The sequence below is a fragment of the Xiphophorus maculatus genome, chromosome 11 (genome assembly GCF_002775205.1).
Source record: "Xiphophorus maculatus strain JP 163 A chromosome 11, X_maculatus-5.0-male, whole genome shotgun sequence".
Taxonomy (NCBI): domain Eukaryota; kingdom Metazoa; phylum Chordata; class Actinopteri; order Cyprinodontiformes; family Poeciliidae; genus Xiphophorus; species Xiphophorus maculatus.
Window position 1 is genome coordinate 4056190 of NC_036453.1, and position 23928 is coordinate 4080117.

Here is a 23928-nt window from a genome sequence, read left to right on the forward strand (position 1 = left end):
ATATGAAAATACACAACAAAGTCAGCACTTATACAGCAAGAAAAATTAGCAGAACAACCTATGTTTAAAATCATTAGCTCCACGCTGAACAAAGATGAACTGATAAAAGAAGGCCAATAAACGTTTAGCTGAAGGATCGCGAGAAAATTTGTGTCCAATCGCAGAGCGCACAGCTTGAACTGGACCGTTATGGACGGCAACGATCAACCAATAGAAACGTGTGATTACCTTTTGGGGGCGTTTCCAGGAAGAAAGCGGTTACACTTTCCTGTAATGGCGGACCAGACAGAGAGCGAAACTCTTGGGTTTAACGACAACAGGTCAGATATGAGAAAAAACCGAGTTTCCAGCAAAATGGTTAAAGTGTAATATTAAATACAAATGCAGATTTTATATGCACCTGGTCGGGGATGTCTACGACTGAGACTTTTGGCGTTTTTAGTTGTGAGTGTAGCCACGGCAGCTAACTAGCCTGTAGCTAACTAGCCTTATTTTGCGCCTCTCCGTCTATAACACGCGGAACAGACACTTTCCTAATAATTAAACGACTGTTTAGACCAGAGCCCTGTCTTATGTTCACACAAGAGGCATATTTACATTTAAAAGCTTGTTAGATAAATCACGTAAGATGTTTAGGTAAACAGCAGTCCGCTCTGTATATTGAATGAACGGGGTGGCTATTAGCCTGACTAGCAAGAGGCGACAATCACAACATGATTGATTTTTGTTCATGATTATTATGACCCGAAAGCATTCAGCATATAAATGTGTTTGTTAATAGACTACATTACTATAAACACATAAAACAAAAAAGCTCACATACACGTATAAACATGTGTAGTTTATACCGATATAACACCAATTTTAAAATATTCCTAGAGGCTATTGTTGGCTTTTTGGTTCATGGTGAATTGCACTGCTGCACTGTTTGCAGATTTAACATGGTAGAAATTCTGTGAAGATACAGAAGTGATCGGAATAAATAATACTGATTTTAGCTGATTGTAATTTCTCTTGAAGAAATTGTAGAAACATTTTGGATAATAAAAACCTAAATTTATTTATTTTGGAAATAAATGTCTATGGTAAGATAGTTAATGTCTGCATCAGTCAGGTTATTGAACATAGGTATGTATAAATATGTCCCGATGAAAAAGAATTAAAGCAAACCTCCTTATCTTACTTTTGCTTGTTGTTTTTTATGGTACACCTGTATCTCTAAATGGGCACCACATCTCAGCAGTCTGCATTAAACAGCTCCACATAGAACTAGATTTTACTAATTTTTCAAAATAAACCAAGAATAAAGTTGACTTTTCAAACTGTTTTTATATTGATGTTTTGCACAGTCAGCAGCATTACTGAGTAAATCCATGGCATTGCTAACTGTAAACATCAGTGTTTTACTTGAGAATGTAGCCACGGCAGCTAACTAGCCTTATGTTGCGCCTCTCCGTCTATAACACGCGGAACAGACACTTTCCTAATTATAAAACGACTGTTTAGACCAGAGCCCTGTCTTATGTTCACACAAGAACATAAGACAGAACATGAGGTAATTGGGCCATTACCTCAGTTGATTGAAATAAATTTTTCAAACTACTGCCAGTGTTGCCTAAAGCACAATTGTACATGACAAATAGAAGAAAGGAGCTTTGGTGTAATACTTATAGCTTAATAATTGTTGCTTAAATGCCAGCGTGCATCTGTAGAAAACAAAGTTTGCTTCCTGGAAGCCTTTGTTCTTCTTCTAACATCATCTTTCAGACTCGTCACCGATACTGAAAATGGCAAACCACCTTCACACATTTGCATTCTTAGTATGGTGCACCTCTAATTTTTTTTTTGTATTGTGCATTGAAGAGCTGCAGCTTGAAACATTAAAATCCTTTACTTTATTGACCAGAATGGCGCAGCAGGCGGTGCGGTTCCGCAGTCCTGCGCCTGCCACTGCCCCTGCACCTACCCCAGCCCAGTCCCCAGTTTTACGAGGCCCTCCGCCACTGCTTAGGCCACCGCCGCCTCCATTTGGCATGATGAGGGGCCCGCCGCCAAGACCCCCATTTGCCCGACCTCCCTTTGACCCAAACATGCCGCCTATTCCACCACCTGGAGGCATGCCACCACCCATCGGACCTCCTCACCTCCAGGTGAATGTTTTACATATTTCTGCAACATTAGCACATCTTTCTGTCGTAGTGTATGCCATATTTCACAGTCATTATAACTGTATTACGCCATGTTACATATTGATTTCATGTTATACGTTCGGAGAGCTATTTTGTTTTCCAACATCCGGCCACAGATGTAGCACATCGCTTTGTTATTCAGTTGATGCAAAATCTATTCATTTTCTATTTGAAAGGACGGTTGATGCTAGTTATTACACCAAGATATCCAGCGGTTTCTTTTTCACTTTTTATATTTGCAGTTTAATGCAATTGTAAAATGTTGTTAGAACAGTTGCAGGGAATTAACAGGTGTAGTTTTCTTACTGTTTGTATAATTTTTAGTAGTAATTTTCAAAAAGAAAGAAACAGTGAACAGACACTAATAATGCTTTTTGTGGTTACCTCTCTTTAAATCTAACAGGTTCAGCTTTTAGAAGACTTCTGCTCATATGATATGACTTAGCATGTTTGATGATCTCTCTAGCTTTTACAATAATTGATTCTTTAATGCAGGGAGACTTTCTTTAAATGAGTCCATGAAGCGTCAGCCGCTGTGAATTATTCTTGAACTAATTTTCAAACCTGCATATTTTCTGTTTGCTACAAATGTATGTTTTGTTGTGATAGAAAGTCTGAAAGCCAAATGCATTGTTGCATCTTCTTCTACAGAGGCCTCCTTTCCTTCCTCCTCCCATTGGCAACTTGCCGCCTCCTCCAGGGATGCTGTTTCCTCCTGGGATGCCTCCTGTTCCTGCATCTGGAAACCCAGCTCTCAATCCTGCAGAGGAAATCTGGGTAGAGAACAAAACTTCAGAGGGAAAGGTAGGATGAAAACTCCCATCAGAATAATTTTTTTTCTTCATTTTTTAAAAATTTATCTTAGAGACAAGTACTTGATTGCAATTATATTCATAAAGGACAACTATTTAACTCAAGCACAGATCCTCAGTCCGAACCTTTTTGGCTGCATTCTCTTGAAAATGTTTGTTTTATGGTTAAACTCACATAATAAAATTGAATTGAGGGAGTCAAAAAACAGGTTTAGCAGATTCCTACTTTGCTGCCAAGCTTTTCAATAAAAGAAATAACCTTGTTTGATGACTTATTTCCTCCTCAGACATATTACTACAACGCTCGGACCAGAGAGTCGTCATGGAGCAAACCAGATGGTGTGAAGATCATCCAGCAGTCTGAACTCAACCCTCTTCTGGTAGCGGGGGCTACAGCTGCAGGTTCCGGTGCGAATGTGGGTGCGACCGGGCCCGCTAGCACCAACAGCGGTAACACAGCTGCCAGCACAGCGGCGTCGGCCTCCCCCACTCAGGCCCCGACCTCTACCCCGACCCACACGCTCACCTCGAGTCCAGACCCCACCACCACCCCCTCATCCTCTGTGACCATCGCAGGTAAACAAATGTTCCTCGGCGCTCAGCGCGTCAGCAAACACGAAGCTAAAAGTTTATTGTCGTTTTTGTCTTTCTTGCGCCACAGCCACTGTTGTAGCAGACCTCCCCCCTGTTGCCACTGTAACTTCCACTGTTGCTGTGTCGCCGGTCACCGTGGTGACCGTTTCCACGGTGCCATCCCCTGTCACGGCGGTCCAGACTGTGCCGCTGCTGCAAGCAGCCTTGCCTCACAGTGTGGCCCAGCCCACTGCAGCCATACCTGCCTTCCCACCCGTCATGGTGCCACCTTTCCGGGTGCCTTTGCCAGGCATGCACATCCCTCTACCAGGTGAGAATGACACCTGTAGCTTAAAAGCTACTGTTCCAATGAAACTGTAGTGCATATTTAATGATTTTTAATTTTAGGTCTTTATGGGCAAATTATAAATGTTTTTGTCTTGTTTGCAAGTGTTGCTTTGTGGTTTATTGCAGCAGCCTCTAGTAGTGCAGCGTAGAGTTAAAAGTAAAATGTGCTGTATTCATACCTCTTTAGCTTTTTCTATTGCATTCAAAAACCTATTTGTATTTTATTTAGTAGACCAACACAAATGATTGTAAAATGTTTTGCTAGATAAAAATCTGACCATGCATGTATATTTAGACCATTTTGACCCTGAATAAAGTGAAGCGCAACCATGTGCCCTCGAAGTTCAGCTAATTGGTAAATAGCCAGTTTGTGTGCAGGCCTGTGACAATAAATCAATTAGTAGTATAATAAATTAAAACAAGCTCAATAATTTCCATTTGAATGATTTATTATTTTTCTCTTCTCTCTCTTTCTACTAAAATCTGCATGACAAAAGTCTTTAGTCTGTTGCATTTTCCTCAGCTAGCTCTTTTTCTGAAGGACAATTTTGTTTTGAGACATCAGTATCCATTTTATTAGTTGCTCCTGTTGATTTGTTTATTTATTTTGGATATGAAATTGAATTTATAGTTTATTGATCGTGTGAATGTGTTTTCACTTTATTATCATCCAGTAAAATTTGTTATTGTGACCGGCCTATTTGTGTGTACTTTAATCTTAGCATAAATGCATATTTTCATATTTTAATCATTCCTACTTCTAAACACTGTGGTGGCAGCATCATGCTGTGCTAATGTTTCTCTTCAGCAGGGATAGGAAATGTGAACGGAGCAAATCTCAGGACTATAACCAGCTATGGAGGGCTGAATTTGGCTCGCGGGCCTTGAGTTCGACACTTGTGGTTTAGATTGCACTAGAATGATTTGGTCAAAGCTAATTGAGGATTTGTGTCAATAATTGAAAATTAAATTTCATAAACACTCTTCCTCTGATCGAACAGAGTTTTACCAAGACAGGTTCTGTTTTTATGCAAAGCTGGTGGAGGCAAAACCCAATATTGTTCTAAAAGGTACCGGCTGAATGTAATTAATTCTGCGGTATTCAACTTTTTATTTGTAAAAAGTGCTTAGACCAACTGTAACTTCCACAATTCTGCACTACAATGACTTAAAATATAAATAAAATGCATTGAAGTTTATGGTTTTAGTGTGAGAAAACAAGAAAAAGTGCAAGAGGTATGAATAAGGAAAGGCACTGCAGATTTCATGAGTTTTTCTGGGATTCATATAAAATGTGGAAAATGGCTCCTTCAAGTCGTTTCAGCTGCTTCGTATGAATTAAATTATAAACAAGACAACAAGTCATCCTACGCTGTGATGTCCCTCAGTGTTTAGTGTAAATAATTTCATCTCATCAGATTCAGAAATATGAGATATCCAATCTTTTTGACACTGGTTTGTCCGAGTGGGACACCACACACTCTTTGCACACCATGGTAGCCGATGTCCAGTTTCCTGCTGTGTTCAATCCCCATGCTTGCTTGTCCGTTGTTCTTGCAGGTGTAGCAATGGTGCAGATAGTAGGTGCTCCCTGTGTAAAGGCAGGCCCCAGCGCCAACGGTAAACACCCAGCCGCTCGCCTCTCAGATCAACAGTAGATGGCATGGTAGTGAATGATATCTACATGCATCGTATGGTGTTAACATGGGGTCGTTTAAAACCAGTAGCATGGTGTTGAATGCATCCATTCGCTGTACAGTGGTGACTTTTTTCAGCCATTCCAACAGAAAGAAACATAATGTGTAGCTTTATTATCATTTCTCATTAAAGTTCTGTTTTTATCAGAACTTTATATATTATCTACATTAATGTTTAGTTATGATGTTTTTTTCTATCATCAGTTGGTTCAAAACAAACGTCCTTGTGCTCTCAAACAAGCTTTTTAAGGTTTGACTTCAAGATGTGTTGTTCTTGGGATTGACCTTGTCAGTTTAGCTGCTTTTTATTTACTGCGTTCAGCATCTAAAGAGAATTTGTTGGTTGTTAGGAGCAGATAGTTCTTAGAAAGGTGCAAAATGACAGAGGGGAAGCCATCTTTGTCCCATTAACACTGGCTGTTGTTGCCTTGTAGCATCTAATTCGGGCTATGTGTTGTGGTCATGTGGTCGTCTTCTTCTGTGGCATGGTTGTGAGGGTGTGGTCAGTACTTGTTTGTTTCTTTTTGTGTATTTGGCTTGTGTTATTTGTTAATTAGTTGTTTATGATAAAGGTGTTATTAAACTTAGTAATTCTACTCTACAAATACTCTTTAAGTGTTATCTTGCTTTTTTTTTTTCATTCACAAGCTGCCCCTGAAGTTTCTAAAATATTTTATGAAAGCTGTTCAGCTAGTTTTTTTCATGTTGTTTTCTAAATATTCATTAACATCTTAGGAAATCAGATATAACTCATTGTAAAAAATAATTTAAATGAATGTTTTCCATCTGTTTTCCAACAACAGGCATGCTCCCTGGTATGGGCCCGCCTTTAGTTTCCATGATGCACCCGCAGCTTACGCTTTCGCCGGCTCCGGCATCCTTAGCCGGATCGTTGCAGCTTCCTGAGTGGACGGAATACAGGACAGCCGATGGGAAAACGTACTATTACAACAACCGCACGCTAGAGTCCACCTGGGAGAAACCACAGGCCCTCTTAGAGAAAGGTAGGAACTTCTGACTTCTGTAAGTTCAACTTTACTTCTATGCAATTGAACAGGCAGTCAAATATCAAATATATTTTGTTTTGTGACCATTTGAAAGTAATATAATGGTGATGGCATATAATGCAAGAACATATTCTCAAAGATCGAAAAGCTTTAAATTCTAATGTAACACTGGAACTGTTTATCCGAAATCAATAAACAGAAGCAACAAATAAAATTAATTATGAAGTTTCTGCAAACAAAACTGTCCTCCAAAAGAAGGGCTAGTTAAGACAAAAGCACCAGCCTAAAAACTTTTGTCATCCAGTTTATGGTAGACATTTAGAGAGAAAAGAGAAAAATTATAAATCATGCCAATGGAAACGATCGTCCTCGTTTTAATTTACCATGCGATTAATTGATGTAGTGTTTATTGTGACAGGAACATTTTATACTTGGATTAAGATCTTTAGTGTCTGACACTGAACACTGAAAAATACAGTAGTTTATGTGATTTGTGTTTATTATATTCCATGGACACCAGCAGATCTGCCGACTGTGCTACTAATTTAATTAAACAGAATGTGCTTTTAATTTTATGTGTGAATAGATTTAGTAAAACTGTATCTAGTTCCACCTGAACTACCAGGATGGATGTTATTATGAGGTCTTATTCTTTCCTCTATGTGTTTTTTTTTTTTTTTAACGTGCGTGTCTGTTTTTTTTCTTAGAAAAAGAAGCAGAGAAGGCCAAAGAACGTCTGACCCAGGAGGAAGCTGAGGCAATGGAGATGGAGGATGAAGATATAAAGATGGAAAACACTAATAATGTGAAGGAGGTCAGTAAACAATATGAATAACAACAATCTAATGGGAATATTAGAATAAACTGCAACCAAAACATATAAAAAGGTTACAAAAACAACACAGGAGATGAAAACCTGTTTCCCTGTCATTATTTGTCAAGGAACCTAAAGAAGAAGAGATGACTGAGGAAGAAAAGGCAGCTCAGAAAGCCCGGCCTGTCGCCACCAACCCCATACCTGGCACACCTTGGTATGCATCCCACATCCGCTGCACACCAACGTCATCACTTCTTACTGACAGGAGGGAAAAAAGATAATAAAATCTATTTTTTTGTTCTTTCAATCAGGTGTGTGGTATGGACGGGTGACGACCGTGTTTTCTTCTACAACCCGACCACACGGCTGTCGATGTGGGACCGGCCCGAAGAGCTGGTCGGCCGATCCGACGTGGACAAACACATCCAGGAGCCGCCACACAAGAGAGGCTTGGAGGACAGCAAGAAGACGGGTGAACAAAAGCAGACTTTTTTATTTGAGGCTTTAAGCTACAACAGAAAAAGTCATTTTAGCAGCTTTTATGCTAAGAAACTTATTTTGATGTACTCAGGGATCAGTAAGGAAGAACCAGAGACGTCGCTGGCCACTGAAGATAGTCCAGATGAGGAGCCGACCAAATCCAAAAAGAGAAAGTAAGTCTGCTCATTTAATATAAAACCATTCATAGGTTGGTGGTGGTATTATTCAGTCTATACAAGCTCTTCTTCACCTTGTGATTGTTTGATTCCCCCTGACAGGAAGGAAGAAACAAAGGAGGCAGACTCTGAGAAGGAAGCAGCCATGGAGGCAGAGCTGCGAGCGGCCAGAGAGAGAGCGGTGGTGCCCCTAGAGGCCAGGATGACTCAGTTCAGAGACATGCTGCTGGAGAGAGGGGTAAGAAAAACAACCTTTTAAATACTTCAAATCTTATTTGTAGAGTACTTGTCATCCAGACAAATGTTTGAAAAAGCGCTAATGTACATTTTTGTAAATTTACCAAACAGAATTAAGCAACAGTGGAAGATTCTTTGATTAGTATTCGAGCTGCGGAACATGAACAAAACTTTGTCATCTTTTTTGCATTAGAAAATTTTAGATTATTACAATGCAGTTTTAAATTAAATTGAGTCTGTCTTGAGATATTGTCTGTTTCAATGCAAACTTGAACTAATTAAAGTAATAAAAGATTAAAAATAACTATTTTCAAAACTTCCATAAAGTCAACACTTAAATCCCTCTATGGATTATTAATAACACTTATTAATTTTAAATATATTTATGAACAAATCCGATTTGCAGTATAAAAGTGTAATTATGTTTGAGTACAACCTGAAAATATCTACTGTTCTCCACCTCATAAAATGCTTACGTAATTGTAGCCCAATTGTCCACCTTATTGAATATTAAAGTCGACCTTTATCATCATTACTGACATTTTCAGTTTCGCAGGACATTTTTGAAAATTTTTATAGCTTAGCAGAAATTTATTGCATTTATTTCTTTATTTTTTGATTCAGAAGAATTGTAGTTTTGTATGGAATAGCAGTTTGTTTGTCTTTGCAGGTGTCTGCGTTCTCGACCTGGGACAAGGAGCTCCATAAGATAGTGTTCGACCCACGCTACCTTCTGCTCAACCCAAAAGAAAGGAAACAGGTTCGTTTTCATCATTTCTTCTTCAATTTTTTTCTATCTACTCTGTATTTGTCTTTTACGTTTTTTCTTTTTTCATCCTCCAGTCATTGTTTGTGATCATGTCTTCAGGTTTTTGATCAGTATGTGAAGACAAGAGCTGAAGAGGAAAGAAAGGAGAAGAAGAACAAGCTCATGCAGGCCAAAGACGATTTCAGGCGGATGATGGAGGATTCCAAGCTCACACCCAAGTAAACAAACCAGGCATTTTTATTCTGAATGTTTCTGAAGATGGTTGTGAAACTTTTTTACTGGTTTGTTCAACAACCAGTTGTGGATATTCATTTATGGTCCTTGTTAAACTTTCACTCTAATAGGCCAAAGTGACACTGGTTTCTTGCTTTCAAATCTTTGTAGAACAACATTTAGTGAATTTGCCATGAAGCATGGAAGAGATCCAAGATTCAAGGCCATCGACAAGATGAAGGACAGGGAGGCGATCTTCATCGAATTTATGACCGCTATGAAGAAGAGAGACAAAGAAGACTCCAAAACCAGAGGAGAGAAGGTAACGCGAACCTAAACCTGTGCTCTGGTTTTTAAAGGTTTTATTTTGAATTGCAGAGCTTTTGCAGGAAGTTGTTTTCTGTTGTTAGAAAATGTAATTAATCAGTGGTAGGAGGAATTCACACATGCAATGCTTAAGGTTTGCACATGGAGGTAACTAGCAGAAAAAAAGTTTTTCCTAGTAGAGCACCATATGGGGTAAAGAATCTCTTTCTTTGACCACAACAATTCTCTCCCGATTTAATTAAATAACAAATTTTCACAGATTTGCAGCACAATCCTTAGCTGTACTTGTCATAAACGTAAATTGTACTTTGCCACAATTCTGGAAAGATTTGCTCACGAGTTTCACTTTTTTTCTGCCCAGGTTAGGCAAGACTTTTTTGACCTCCTAAGCGACCAACACGTGGAGGGAAATCAGCGATGGAGCAAAGTGAAAGAGCGGCTAGAGACTGACCCTCGGTACAAGGCTGTGGACAGCTCCGCTCTCAGAGAGGAGCTATTCAAACAGTTCATGGAGAAACAAGCAAAGGTAGGAGCAGCTCTTTGAACAGACGAGAACGGACCGAAAATGTGTCAAACTCAAGACCTCAGAGGCCAAATCTGGCCCTTTGGACTCCAGAGGGACGCATAAATAAAATCTTTAATATAACAGTTGTGTGTTTAAATATTGTGTCAATCTAAACAAAGCTGTTTTTATTTGTATACTGCAAAATTGCATCAGTTTCTCCAATCATGGAAAATCAACAGATCCTTGCACTTTTTCGCAATAATGCATAATTGTGACTTTACTGCAAAATTTCCACCAAAATTGGGTTTATTTGATGATAACTCCCACCTGCAGGTGGCAGTATTTCTTACTTCTGCTACACTGCTTCCTCAGCTTTACTTGATGTCAGGTTATAGTCCATTATCGAACAAAAAGTTATCGTCATACATAACTGCAAATATTGCAAGATATTTTGCGAAAATTTCTAAGTTGGCCCCATAAATCTGTGATTTTCATTGCCAAAAAAAATAATTAGATCAGTTTCAAAACATGCCCAGTATAATTGAATTTTAAGACACAGCTATTTGTTAATATTTTAACAGTTTGTTAATGGGTTTTATCAATGCATTGTGGCACAACCTGCCGTTTAAGAACATTATGATCTTGATATGGCCCAAAGTGAAAATGAAATTTCTGCATTAAGGTAATAAAGTCTTCCCTGCCCTGTAGAATGTGGACATTGACAAGGAGCGAGAGCTGGAGCGGCAGGCTCGCATCGAGGCCAGTCTCAGAGAGAGGGAGCGGGAGGTACAGAAAGCCCGATCGGAGCAGACCAAAGAGATTGACCGAGAAAGGGAGCAGCACAAACGGGAGGAGGCCATCCAGAACTTCAAAGCCCTCATGTCTGACATGGTGAGATGCTCCCCGGTTTCTGTCGTTGGTGCTGCAACACTCTGATCCTTCCTGAATTTTCAAAACTCCATTTTTTTTGTTGTTGCATACTTTGCGATTATCTTGGCTGTAAGAGATTTCTGTCCCTTCCTCAGGTCCGTTCTTCGGACGCAACGTGGTCGGACACGCGCCGTAACCTGCGGAAGGACCACCGCTGGGAGTCGGCTTCCCTGCTGGAAAGGGAGGAGAAGGAGAAGCTGTTCAACGAACACGTAGAGGCCCTGGCCAAGAAGAAGAAGGAACAATTCAGGCAGCTGCTTGACGAGACCAGCATGGTGAGAAGTTAAAACATGACGCAAAAAAATATTCAAATGTAAGGAGAACTTCTGGGAAGGTTTCCAGTTTGAGCGTCACTTTAATTTTTTTAATGAAACAGCTTATTTAAAAGTTTCTTTGTTGCAGATCACGCTGACGACTACGTGGAAGGAAGTCAAGAAGGTCATCAAAGATGACCCCCGCTGTATTAAATTCTCCTCCAGTGACAGAGTAAGAGATTTCCTAACACCTGCAGCAATTCAACATATTAACTCAACGAAATCCGATTTGTGTTTGGTGAACTTTTAACTGGACTGCACTCAAAAACTGGTCTCCACTTCATACCTTGCACATATACATAGCTAAATAACTTCTATTTTACTGTCATTCCTGCACTTTATATTTGATACTTATATTTATATTTTATATTGTATTTTATTTTATTCTGGAGTAACCTCATAACATTGGAACCTCAAAACATTGTCATGAGCCGTATGCAACGAAATTTCGTTCTGTATACACCCTGTGCATGCAAAATGATAATAAAGTCAGTCTAAGTCTAAGTTGTCATGTTTTATGCGTTTATCTCTTTTTGCAGAAGAGACAGCGAGAGTTTGAAGACTACATCAAAGATAAGTACATCACGGCCAAAGCTGACTTCAGAACCCTGCTGAAGGAAACAAAGTTCATCACGTACAGGTGTGTGCATTCAGCAGGAACCCTTTAAAAACTGCATTACACATGGGCAAAATGGACCTAGAATTTTATCACAATATTTTTGGTACTGTTGTGGTGATAATAAAGATTACGATTAAAAAAAAAGCAATCACTTATTTGTAATGGGATTCATAGCACTACAAACACAAATATTATTGAAAAACATTCCTGTTTGAAATAGGCATCTTCAGGATGAAACGTAATTAAAAAAATGACATTTATATCATTAAACTGTTCGCGGTAACTGCACTTAATCATATTTTCCAATTTACTGATATTTACTGATTTTCTCGTCTCACGGTGGAGAAAATAGTAAAAAATAACATTTCCAATCATACAACTTTGTTTCTTTATGCATTTGTTGAAACTGTCACTATGCCATGACAGTATGGTATGAGACAGATAATCTGGAAAAAAAAAATTAAGCTCCTGTTTTCCTGTAACGGTGTATGCAGCACGTTCACAGGGTTGATTGGTAGCGTTGAGATTGTTTTCCTGTAGTTTTTACTAACAACTTGTCAGAGAACTACAGATAAAAATTAGCCCTTGGTGCTAAGTCTGGTATATTTATATGGCTGTTTTCATGCACTCATGTTGATTAATGTAAACTGTCCCTTATGAAGTAAATTCATGTTTTTGTGGCTCTAATGGTTCCACTTTTCCCAGGTCCAGAAAGCTGATCCAGGAGTCGGACCAGCATCTGAAAGACGTGGAGAAGATCCTTCAAAACGACAAGCGATACCTCGTGTTGGAGTGCGTCCCAGAGGAGCGCAGAAAGCTGATCATGTTCTACATTGAGGATTTGGACCGACGCGGCCCGCCTCCTCCCCCCACCGCCTCTGAGCCGACGCGACGCTCCACCAAGTGAACGGCTGGATCCCCACCATGACCAGTGACCTACTCCTCCCCGCCCTTCCCTTTGGCCAGAGCATGACCTCCCCCCAGCACCTCCTGAACCCCAGCCTCCAGGCTGGCCTCGCAGTGTTATTGCTGGGGGCTGACTTGCTTAGAGATGAACGGTTAAGGTCTCTGTGTTATGCCATCTCTTCATCCTGCATTTAAGGTCACAGCAGGGAACAGAGGTTGACCTGATCTCCAGTCGACTGTTGACCTCTTTACCTCTGAGGGAGAGGAGAAAGTGGTGAGGCTGTTGTCTGAGCAGCCACACAGATGTAAGATAGCTGATGTAAATGAAGATGTGTGTGTGAGTATGAGTGTGGCGCAGGCATGTTTAAATTGAGTATATGTTTGAGGCGTCCTTAAGCCTTACAGCTCCACTGTGCCAGTCACCGTTTCTGCGGCACAGTGTGAATGTTAGTTTCAGCTCAGTGGTTTACTCCAATGTCACAGCAGTTTCTCTGTTGAATTAAATAAAAGCAACATCCACTGTTTTTCAACATGAGGTTCTGTTGATTTGTTTTTTACCCACATAGCATGTTTGAAGTGAACAATACTGGTGAAGACAGTAGCTTATATTGAAATATAAACTGAGGCAGTTGCTTAAATATATCAATTATAACATTTTAGCTCAATAAATTACACAAATTGAGTCCACAGATCAGGTGAACAAATAATTTAAAAATACAGATTAACTGAGCCGGGAAAAGCCTTTTTTTTTGGTAATATACTAATATTACTGAATAGACTGAGGCATCTGAAAAACATAAAATATTAATTTCAGTTACTATTTTGTGTTCAGATACCAAAAGGAATATATATTTATACTATATATAAAATAAAAATCTAAACATTTTGGTGTTTGCATTGAGTAATGCTAAAAGGTTTGTCTCCTAAAATGCCACACTTTTCAAGACCAGCATAGCCATTTCTGATTGGTCGAAACGTGTTACGTCATAAGATGTTGCCGGACGTCTACACTCGTTCAGTAGTAGCTACCGCTCCTTTTCAAGTTGCCGTCGCATGATCTTCCTGCTTGCTGGAAAGTGCCTCGTTTCAATATGAGAAGACTTCATTTATTTGAACCAACATTATTGCTTTGAAACTATAGAGGGCCACATATATGACAACATTTAAAAAAATTATGTCTAACTCAGTTTAATAAATATCTACTTAATTAAATTATTTATTGAGATACTATCACAGTAAATTAAGTATTTATTTAAGGTTTATATATTTCCAGTGCCGCATTCCTACATGAAATAATATAGTCAAGATGATTGGTCTGAAATCGACTTGATTAAGCAAAGTAACCAATCAGATGTTAGGGCCTATTCATACACAGAGACATAATACAGTACATCTGATGAGATTCTTCACTGCCTCCGCCAATATTTATCTTTCAGTTGTACACACTAAAGTATTTGAAGGCAAGATAGCTTAAATATATAAATTTTTTCAAAAATTAATCATTTAATTATTTTATACTACCCTATTTGAATCAGCCACAGATGACGATGATGTTTACGCCGCTCTGGCTTTTTGAATAACGGAACGATTCCGCCAACTTGGCGCACGGTGGCATATAAATGATGCTGACCCCCTTCTCTGCTACCGCATCCTCACAATCATCTTTGTACTTCTTTGTGAACCATATTAAACTTAATTAACTGATTCAATTCTCAGTAAAATAAACCTGCATCATATTTTTTCTAAGCATGTCCCTCCAAGCGAAAGAAGGGAGATAACCTGAACCTAACCTGCTGGTACTGAACCGAACCTCTTACCCTCGGCGCTGCTCCCAACCGGCTATGGGCGGCTTTCAACTCCCGCTCATCGCCGTGGTGCTAACGGTCTGCTCAGCTGTCGGAAACCCGGAGACACCCGCTCATGAAGACGGTGCTCCGCCTTCACGAATCGGTAAGAACTGTTCACACCCATGGAGGATTAAAACATGCAGGCCCGGAAGGTTACCGTTGGATTCAGCTACTGTTAGCAATGGTGGCTAGCAACACATGACACCGAGATGAAAAATAAAAAAAAGGTTAACTTGTTTGTTGCTCATTTCTGAAAGACACAGATATATAACCGCTATTTTCTGGCTGACTAACATTTTATTATCAGTTTTTTAAAAATGTCTTCATTGGTTCATTCATTGCATTTAATTTTCTACTGGTTTTATTGCTACTCTCTGTGATGGACAGACACGGAGAGTGCGTAATTATGAAATGGAAAGTAAAAAATATATATATTTTCATTTTTATAAATAGAAATATGAATCTAAATAGAATTTGTACATGTGAATCAACTGTATGTATATTTATGTCCTGAATATATGTGTGTACTTTGACTAGATCATTCTAACTCATGAACTCGGAAACATTTGTGACCAAAAAATGAGATGAAATGAGTGGAAATACTTTTTCACAGCACGGTGACAGTTGAGGCTTTCAGAAATGCTTTCGACAGAAACAGTAGGAGAATCTTTGTCATTGTATCCACATTTTGGATGGACATTTATTGACCCAAAGAGAATATATGAGATGTTTTTAAGGTTTGAAAAGACTTTAGGTAAAAAATAACACCTTAAAATGATGAGTTTATGCTCAAAGGGTTTCTAAACAAGCTACATATTGAAACAAGACATATTTTCCGTGTTTTAAGTGAAAAGATCTGCCAATGGAACTAATACTTTTTATCAATATTCAATAATTATTGACTTAAGCAAGCTCCCATATCATTCTAAAAAGTTATCTGTGAATTAGTGTAGTCTTATTTTAAGTGTAATAAGATATTTGCACTAGAAACTAGACACAATACATACGTTTTAGTTTTCTTGCATTGCATTATCTTCCTTTTTTCTGTGCTCCAGCTGTGGTTGGAGCAGGTATAGGAGGCAGTGCGACGGCCCATTTCCTGCGCCAACACTTCGGTCCGGAGGTGCAGGTGGACGTGTTCGAGAAGGGCGAGGTCGGAGGTCGACTGGCCACTGTAACCGTCAACCACAATGAATACGAGTCTGGAGGATCCATTATTCACTCCCTCAACCTGCACATGCAGGAATTTGTCAAACAGCTTGGTGAGTTATAACAAGTTTTAATAATGGCAGGGATATTCAGTCACAGAACATTTAATTATTTTTTCCTTAGGGTAAAATTTCTCCTCTCATCTATTTAAAGGTTTGAAATACCGTCGAAATGTGGCAGGAAAGACTGCCGTCTTTAATGGTGAAGAGGTGATTTTGGAGGAGACCGACTGGTACCTGTTGGATCTGTTCCGGCTTTGGTGGCGCTATGGGATCAGCTTCATACGGTTGCAGATGTGGGTGGAGGAAATCATGGAGAAATTTATGAGGTAAAGATAAAAATTTTTATGTTGCTTTTTGTTTTAGGGGTAACAACGTTGCAACGTTTTGATACTGATATTGTAGCTTTAAGTATTGACAGAAACCAAAGTTAACTTGATACAATATCAACACAAATCATGCATACTTTTACTGCTGGTTTTGTAGTGTGGATTCTTGGAAAAGGCTTGAGGAAGTGATATTAATCAAACAAAAAACAATACTCAAGAACAATAAGTATAAACCAATGTGTCTGCATGCAGGATGCAAATGTTGCTGGATAGAAATACTGGGGCAGAATAAATGCTAGAGCAGAGAGCTCATATCAGCGGGCTTGTATAATCCGATTCTCTTTTATTTTATTTTATTTCTTTTTGTTTATTGGCCTATGTTGGATCAATTTCCAAAATCGGATCGGGACAACTTTTTTTTTTCTTGCTAGCTTAATAACGGTACTTGAAACTGCTTGCTGCAAACATTTCAAGTCCTTACAAAATATTTAGGAACCTCATGAGAATTTTTCAGAATGTATTCTTGCATTATTATGCCATTACCATTATATTACTTAAAAATGGTCTCAAAACAACAATGTTATCGTTTATTGCAATAACGTCTGGGACAGTTTATCATCCAGTGAAACTTAAGATGACAGACCTATGTATGGAGGAAGTTAATGAAGAGAATTTTTTTCTTGTTTTTAATAAAATAAGCATCTGAGAAATGAATTATCGACTCAATCGAGACTTTGTTTCTTGCTTCGATGTCTGCTTTGAAACATTAACCGACCTGAAATAAATCAGCCTCCTCTCTCGGGAAGTGATTTATTTTTTTCCATTCAAGGCAACTCTCATCTTTCCACCCGTTTTTGTTCTGCACTGATTATTGATCATTTCGGACATGAATGAGACAAATGTATTGAAGTGTTTTCTAAATTTGTCTGCAATCTGTGTTTGCCATCCAGGATCTACAAGTACCAGGCTCACGGCTACGCCTTCAGCTCCGTGGAGGAACTCCTGGACTCTCTGGGAGGCAGCGGCTTCATCAACATGACCAGACGGCCGCTCTCCGACTCGCTGCTGGAGCTGGGCGTGTCGCAGCGCTTCATAGATGAGGTCATAGCGCCCGTCATGAGGGTCAACTACGGACAGAACGTCAGCATCCCCGCCTTTGTAGGTCAGCTCAGTGTGAAGCAATGAGGGGTAGAGGATGAAGAGGAGGGGGTGAGGAGATGAAGAGCATGGAAGTGACAGGACAGAAACTGTGGTGGTGAATTTAGAGGGCAATATGACAAAAGCATCCACATCTCTGCTGATATAGGTCAGCTCAGAGGGGGAGAGAAGAGAGGCAGGAAATGAGTATGAGAGAGGCTGGAAGTCGAGAAACGAAGAGGGGAAAGTGAGGTGAGAGGAGGGGGGTGGCCTATGGGAGCCAGGGAACAGGAAGGTGTGTAGGCAGCTGATAATTGGTTTATAGCTCTTGGCTTCATTTCTTTTCTGTGTATGTGCGTGTGTGTGTGTGTGTGTGTGTGTGTGTGTGTGTGTGTGTGTGTGTGTGTGTGTGTGTGTGTGTGTGTGTGTGTGTGTGTGTGTGTGTGTGTGTGTGTGTGTGTGTGTGTGTGTGTGTTTCAGGCGCTGTTTCTCTGGCTGGTGCCCAGAACAACCTGTGGGCGGTGGAAGGAGGAAACAAGCAGGTGTGTTCAGGACTCCTGAAGATGGCTAACGCTAACTTACTGAAGGCTCAGGTCACATCTATCTCCCCGCTCCACTCAGGTATACCCCCACTGACATTTTCTGAAAAAAGATTATTTTAATCTTCTAATCCAGTTTAATTTAGATTTGACTTTGTGTTGCTGTGCGGAGAGGATTAGCCATTTTGAAAATGAGGGATCAGCAGTTTTTTGCTGATTCATCCTGAACACGAACTAGTTCTAAATTCAGTTCAACCATGTTAAATACATTAAATACATTTTCTTCTCCCCTGCTCTCTTTGCTTACATAATGGTGAAATTACCAGCACAGCTTGTCATTTCATTCACAGATTTTACTGCTTTCATCATCAGAAAACATAACTAAAATAAAGCGGCCACTTTAGAGTACATTTATGATCGAGTTCACTTCAAAACATCAATGCAGCAGAAGGGTCTAGTTTCTGATGTCACTTCACATTTCTCCTGTAAAAAAAACAAAGTTTCACAGTTCAGATTTCTTAAAAATATGAGCTCCACAACAGCAGTGATGGGGAAACAAATGGAGACAGATCCAAGACTCCTGCTAGTTGGATAATAACGTCTGAATTTAAGCAGCTAAAAATACTTTTAAATTTCTGCATTCCCTTCTTGGGCCCTGAAAAAGTATTATAGCTGTCAAGGAAGAAAAATATTTTTTGTTTGTTTTTTAGGTTTCAGCAATAATAAATTAGTCAAAGAACAGGATTAATAGTTTGACTTCTAGTTTTCAATACATTTAAACAGAAAGCTTTGTGTTAAAACAGGTCTCTGTCTACATTTATGTCTTTTAAACATTTACATTGCGATATCGTTGTGAGCAATATCAGTAGATAATACTGATTAGAATTGATAATCTGATTAGATTTGTCAATAATTTCAATGAACTCCGATCCAGAACCACACAGCATTCTGGGGGATGTAGGCAGAGAAAAGAGTTTCGCCTCTCAACCTCTCAAAGCGAGCTAACTAAGGTTAGTGGTTTCAACTAGCTCACTGGCTCTCTGGTTACCTAGCAACAACCTGCTGGTTAAGAAGCAGCAGGTTCAAGTTCCCCTTAACTTTGGTTACCTAGCAACGGCCTGTCGAAAGCTTGCGCAGTACTAGTTTAAGGTTTTGCCTCATAACTGCTTGAAAATAAAAAGCAAAGGTGTGGAGTGAAAATTGTGGATAAAACAAGGAAGGTCACATTACTAATATGGCCGTGTTTCAGATATATATATATATATATAAACTAATCAATAATTAGCTTTTTTATAATACTAAGCACTTCTCTCACTCCTCTGTCTCACTCCTGTGCTTCAGGGGAGGTGCTGCAGTACCAGCTGAACTTCACCGCAGCGTCAGGAGTCGGATCGGAGCTGTACGACATCATAGTGTTGGCGACTCCGCTTCAGGCCAGCGTCGGCTCGGGACTGCAGTTCCAGGATTTCGCCCCTCCCTTCGACGAGCTGCCCGGCAGCTATCACGGCACCGTGGCAACAATCGTTCACGGCTACCTCAACACGTCTTTCTTTGGTTTCCCGGACCCTCGCCTGTTCCCGTTCGCCAGCGTCCTCACGACCGAAACGCCCAGCCTGTTCTTCAACAGCGTGGCCAGCGTTTGTCCCGTCAACATCTCAGCCGGCTTCCGGCGCAAGCAGCCGCAGGAAGCCGGCGTCTACAAGGTGTTTTCACCTCAATCTCTGGACAAATCGCAACTCAAAACGCTTTTCAGGTCAGTTGAATAAAGTCAATCAGGTTTATTTGTATAGCTCAACAACAAAGCAAACACAAAAATACAAAGTCATAGAAGATGGCATACAGTCAACAACTGAGAAAACCTTCAAAATCATCAGTACACATCAAATATCTTGGTCAACATATTTGATGTTGACCAACATCAAACTTTAAAACCTTGTTTTCCAGATTTATGATGCATGAAAGCTGAATGCTGCTTCTCCATGTTTGGTTCTGGTTCCAAGGACGCAGAACCAGAAGACCTGCAACATTTGGTTGTTGATCATGTGACTCATCTGACATGAAAAACGTGTTTCCATTGCAGTTCTGCAAAATAAACCAATTTTGATTTGGCCAAATAACCACCGCATCCTAGTGCCGCAAATTTTCATTGAAAGATTAGAATTTTTTTTTTAAAGAAATTGTCCTGTTTCCATTAACCAAATTTATTTTCAAAATATCAAATTTGGACAATTGTATCATCAATGGAAACGCATCTAGTGACTTTGTTTTTCATCCATTCTTGAAATTCTCCAGATCAGGGATTTTCTGTGTGACTTTATGAGCTCTTTTAGCCAACTTCATGTTTTTATACAGGTTTTATTTAATCATAGTTAGTGGGCGGATTTTCACAGTACCGCGTATTTGATCAGAGTAACTAGTTACATTTACTCAATTACATTCACTTGAGTAACTTTTTTGAAAGATTTTGCCTTTAGGCGTATTTTTACTTTCTACTTTTATGAGAGTAATTTTATTATGAAGTATTTCTACTCTTGAGTAAAGTTTCTGGATTTTCTCCCCACTGAATGAAAAACAAACATGTTTTAATCAAAAATTCACCAGACACAGACACACACCTGCAGCTTTGGTTGAAGTTTCATAAGTTTTATAATGAAAGAAACTGATTTGGAAAACATTTCTTTTGTCCAACTTGGTTATTTTTTGCTACTTATATGAATTATTGTTATTTTGGTCCTAAAATTTCCACTTATCTCTATATTTTGGTCCGTCTGGTGTAATTTTTAAATATAAAAGGTTTGATAATTGGATCAGTTACTCAAGTACTGAGTTATTCAATACTTTTTCACTATTATTTTAGTAATTTCTTGGACGGCTACTTTTTACTTGAGTGAAAATAGGTTGAAGTGGAGTTACTCTTACCTGAGTAAAGTTTTTGACTACTCTACTCACCTCTGTATGTTGCATTGTATCGCAGTCAGATATAAATATCGTCCTTCTGGATCTGTGCAGGTCGTACTATTCGGCCCAGGTGACGGAGTGGCAGGCCTACCCTCAGTACGGCAGCAGCCAGGGCCTGCCGCCTGTGGAGCTGCACCCCAACCTCTACTACCTCAACGGCATCGAGTGGGCCGGCAGCGCCATGGAGATGAGCTCAGTGGCAGCCAAGAACATCGCCCTGCTGGCGTACCACCGCTGGAGCAAACAGACGGACATGGTGGACCAGAAAGATCTCATGCACCGGATCAAAACGGAGCTATGATCCAGTCAACTCAAAGTGAAGAAAAGTCAGCTGTAAAAATTTATTTAAAAGGGATTTTTTTGGGGGGGAATCTGTGAATGTGTATGGTGATACAGCAGAATATGGTTTTGTTTATCTTAACTTGCAAATATTTAGCCTTAGAATCTTTTATCGAAGGATTTTAAGCTTCTTGTAGTGTCTTGACCACGTTTCTATAATAAAATCTGCCTGTTGCTGTAAATTAGTCATAAATCAACTTAAATAAAATGAGAACTTATGAGACTTTTTAAACAAATATAGAGCAATGTTTTAGTTTTCCAGTTGGCTTTCCCTGTAAAAATAATTAGAGGAGAATTTATGCATGTTGCAGGACTTTAATGGGATGTTTTTTATTTTTGTTAATTTTCTTTCCACACAAAGAAGAATGTCAAGCAGCCAGTTTATATTTTTGCCTTGAGGTATCTGGACTGTTGCTTTGCTTCTTAGTTTTCAGATGTGGCGAATGTTCATTACTTAACGTAACTATAATAACTCTAAGGATACAGTTACTGCAGTTTGTAAATAAATGATTCAGCTTTGTTTTATTTGCCAAAGAAAAACTCAGAGAAATTAGATACTTGTTCAAATTCACTGGTCAGTCCTTATAAATTAGAACAACATTAGAAATGTTCAATATTTTAATTCAGAAAGTAAAGCTCTTGTGATTTATAGATTGATTAAACATGTAACTAAAAATATTTCTGTTAACTTTAACAAAGTTAGCATATTTTTACAAGAACCAATTAAACAAAAATTTAGCACAAAATACTTTGATGAGATTCTCCCAGTCAAAACTAAATGTGGAAACTTGGATTCTGATCCTCTCTTGTCTTCATTGAGACCTTGGTACTTTGATTTCCAACTAAAACGCAAAATCTACTTTAATCAAAGACGAGGACTTTGGAAAACTGAGTAAAAAGGGTTTAAAACAAGAAGGAAACAGTTATGTGTGTAACTGTACTGTGGAACATAAGTATATGGAATTTTAAGTCCATATCCTTCAAAATTCAACTCTTGAATAGCTTCAGCTTACAATCCTCACAAGCGGCAGCTAAACCTTATCTACCACATTTTTTCCTTCCACCAAGCTTTCCATTAAAATGCTTCCATACAGTACTCTGTGACCAGCCAGCTTTTTTTTATGGATTATTATGTCAGCCTCTGTATACTGGATAACTTGGAAGTCAGTCTTTCCAGTGATTACATAACATTTCTGTATTAGAAGCAATTTTATTTTTTGCTTTATGTAATATTTAAACTGTCTCAGAAACAGTTTTTTTATTGGCTACATCGATTTAATGAACTAAATAAACCCTTTTGATATATTTCTGTGTGGTAAATGAGTAAATTACATTCTGAAGCTGAATTAGGATAATAAATGAACTTTTCAAAGGGCTTTCAGTAAATTAAAATGTAAATGTGATGATAGTTTCTTTCACCTGATCACGATGGGATCTCGATAATGGAGTAATCACAGCTATGCACTGCACAGCTATGCAGTGACTTATCGCAGTGACCACTGGTGCTATGCTCTTTCCCGCCGCCCCTTTTTTTCTTCTTCTTTTTTTAAATGATTCCCCCTTCCTGTTTTTGTTGCGTAATCCAGCGGAAAGAATTTTTTTCAGGGACTGGAGCCAGTCAGCTTTCACACTGGATAGAAAACAAAGCCAAGCGCCGATCTGCTGTTGCTGATAATTTACATGACATTTTCTTTCCACTCAAGCATGAGAGCGACACTAAGCAATTCCCTTCTCTAAAAATGTAAAACTTTAAAGGATGATGTTGATCTGTTTCTGGGTTTGAGCTGTAAATGTTGGTGAACAGAGAATAAAACGCTTTTCTTGTCTTCTGACTTGTCATCCGAATATCTTGTGACTGAAAGGGGCTTTCGTTAGTAAATAATGTCATTTTGTCTTGTGATTAAACTTCATTTATCTCTTTAATCTTAGAAATTGTCTACAAGTGGCATCAAGGTGCCTCACTTTGTTGTTTTTTTTTTTTACAGTTATCTCATTCTCCTCCTCACAAGTTTATAAGCAGAGCTGTGATCTTGTGACAATGTGGATGCCCCCCAGGGGATTAAGTTCATGTTCTATTTAATTTACAGCTTTTATCTTTTTACTCCCCTCTTCCTGAATTCAGCCTAGTTCATCAGAGAAGATAAGGCATTCTAGGTTTTAAGTACAAGTATTTTACACAGATTTATTGCTACATGGGGAGTATTTAAACGTCAGAGGGGATGCTGAGCCTCATCTAGAGATGAACTTTAGACAATTTTTATGAATCTAATTTTATTCATTCTGTCTTTTGTCTTAATTTAGTTAGAAGCATTTTGGAAAATATGTCTTGTATCTTAAGTTTGAAGTCTGAGATTGCTGACACAATGAGATAATCAGTAAATCTTCTAACTCTGTAACATATTCCCTTCAGTAATTACTTTTCTCCAGAGTGGAATGAAAATTAATAAAGATCTGCATCTTGTTTGTACATAAGTGAAAACAAACTTTACTTAAGTGTTTAATAATTAGCATGTGCAATACCTTAAAATGTGACACTATAACCACAAAGTTTGGGTGAGTTATGCATCAAACCAACACAGTGGTGAATAATTATAGAGAAAAGAACATTATGCATTTTTTTACAAATAAAACTGTAAAGTGTATCTTGTATTT

General features: G+C 38.9%; 2 protein-coding genes across 5 annotated transcripts; both read left to right on the plus strand.

Moving 5' to 3' along the window:
• The first annotated feature begins 242 nt into the window (after positions 1 to 242).
• On the plus strand, positions 243 to 13454 carry tcerg1 (transcription elongation regulator 1). 4 transcript variants are annotated; one of them, XM_014471377.2, is made up of 21 exons: positions 243 to 320; positions 1907 to 2150; positions 2841 to 2993; positions 3289 to 3577; positions 3663 to 3905; positions 5483 to 5542; positions 6423 to 6623; positions 7334 to 7440; positions 7569 to 7657; positions 7755 to 7915; positions 8015 to 8096; positions 8202 to 8337; positions 9007 to 9096; positions 9205 to 9323; positions 9490 to 9640; positions 10007 to 10171; positions 10859 to 11041; positions 11176 to 11355; positions 11483 to 11566; positions 11934 to 12034; positions 12719 to 13454. In XM_014471377.2, the coding sequence occupies exons 1-21, from the start codon at positions 274 to 276 to the stop codon at positions 12918 to 12920; spliced, it is 3087 nt and encodes a 1028-aa protein (XP_014326863.1). In that variant the 5' UTR covers positions 243 to 273; the 3' UTR covers positions 12921 to 13454. The 4 variants fall into 4 exon arrangements, with proteins under 4 accessions (XP_014326863.1, XP_023198502.1, XP_023198504.1 ...); XM_023342734.1 differs by having other exon boundaries at positions 7755 to 8096; XM_023342736.1 differs by lacking the exon at positions 5483 to 5542.
• A 1086-nt stretch (positions 13455 to 14540) lies between these two features.
• pcyox1l (prenylcysteine oxidase 1 like) lies at positions 14541 to 23108 on the plus strand. Its single transcript, XM_005806013.2, has 7 exons — positions 14541 to 14869; positions 15822 to 16028; positions 16129 to 16303; positions 17254 to 17465; positions 17921 to 18061; positions 19321 to 19732; positions 20989 to 23108. The coding sequence occupies exons 1-7, from the start codon at positions 14761 to 14763 to the stop codon at positions 21236 to 21238; spliced, it is 1506 nt and encodes a 501-aa protein (XP_005806070.1). The 5' UTR covers positions 14541 to 14760; the 3' UTR covers positions 21239 to 23108.
• The last annotated feature ends 820 nt before the right edge of the window (positions 23109 to 23928 follow it).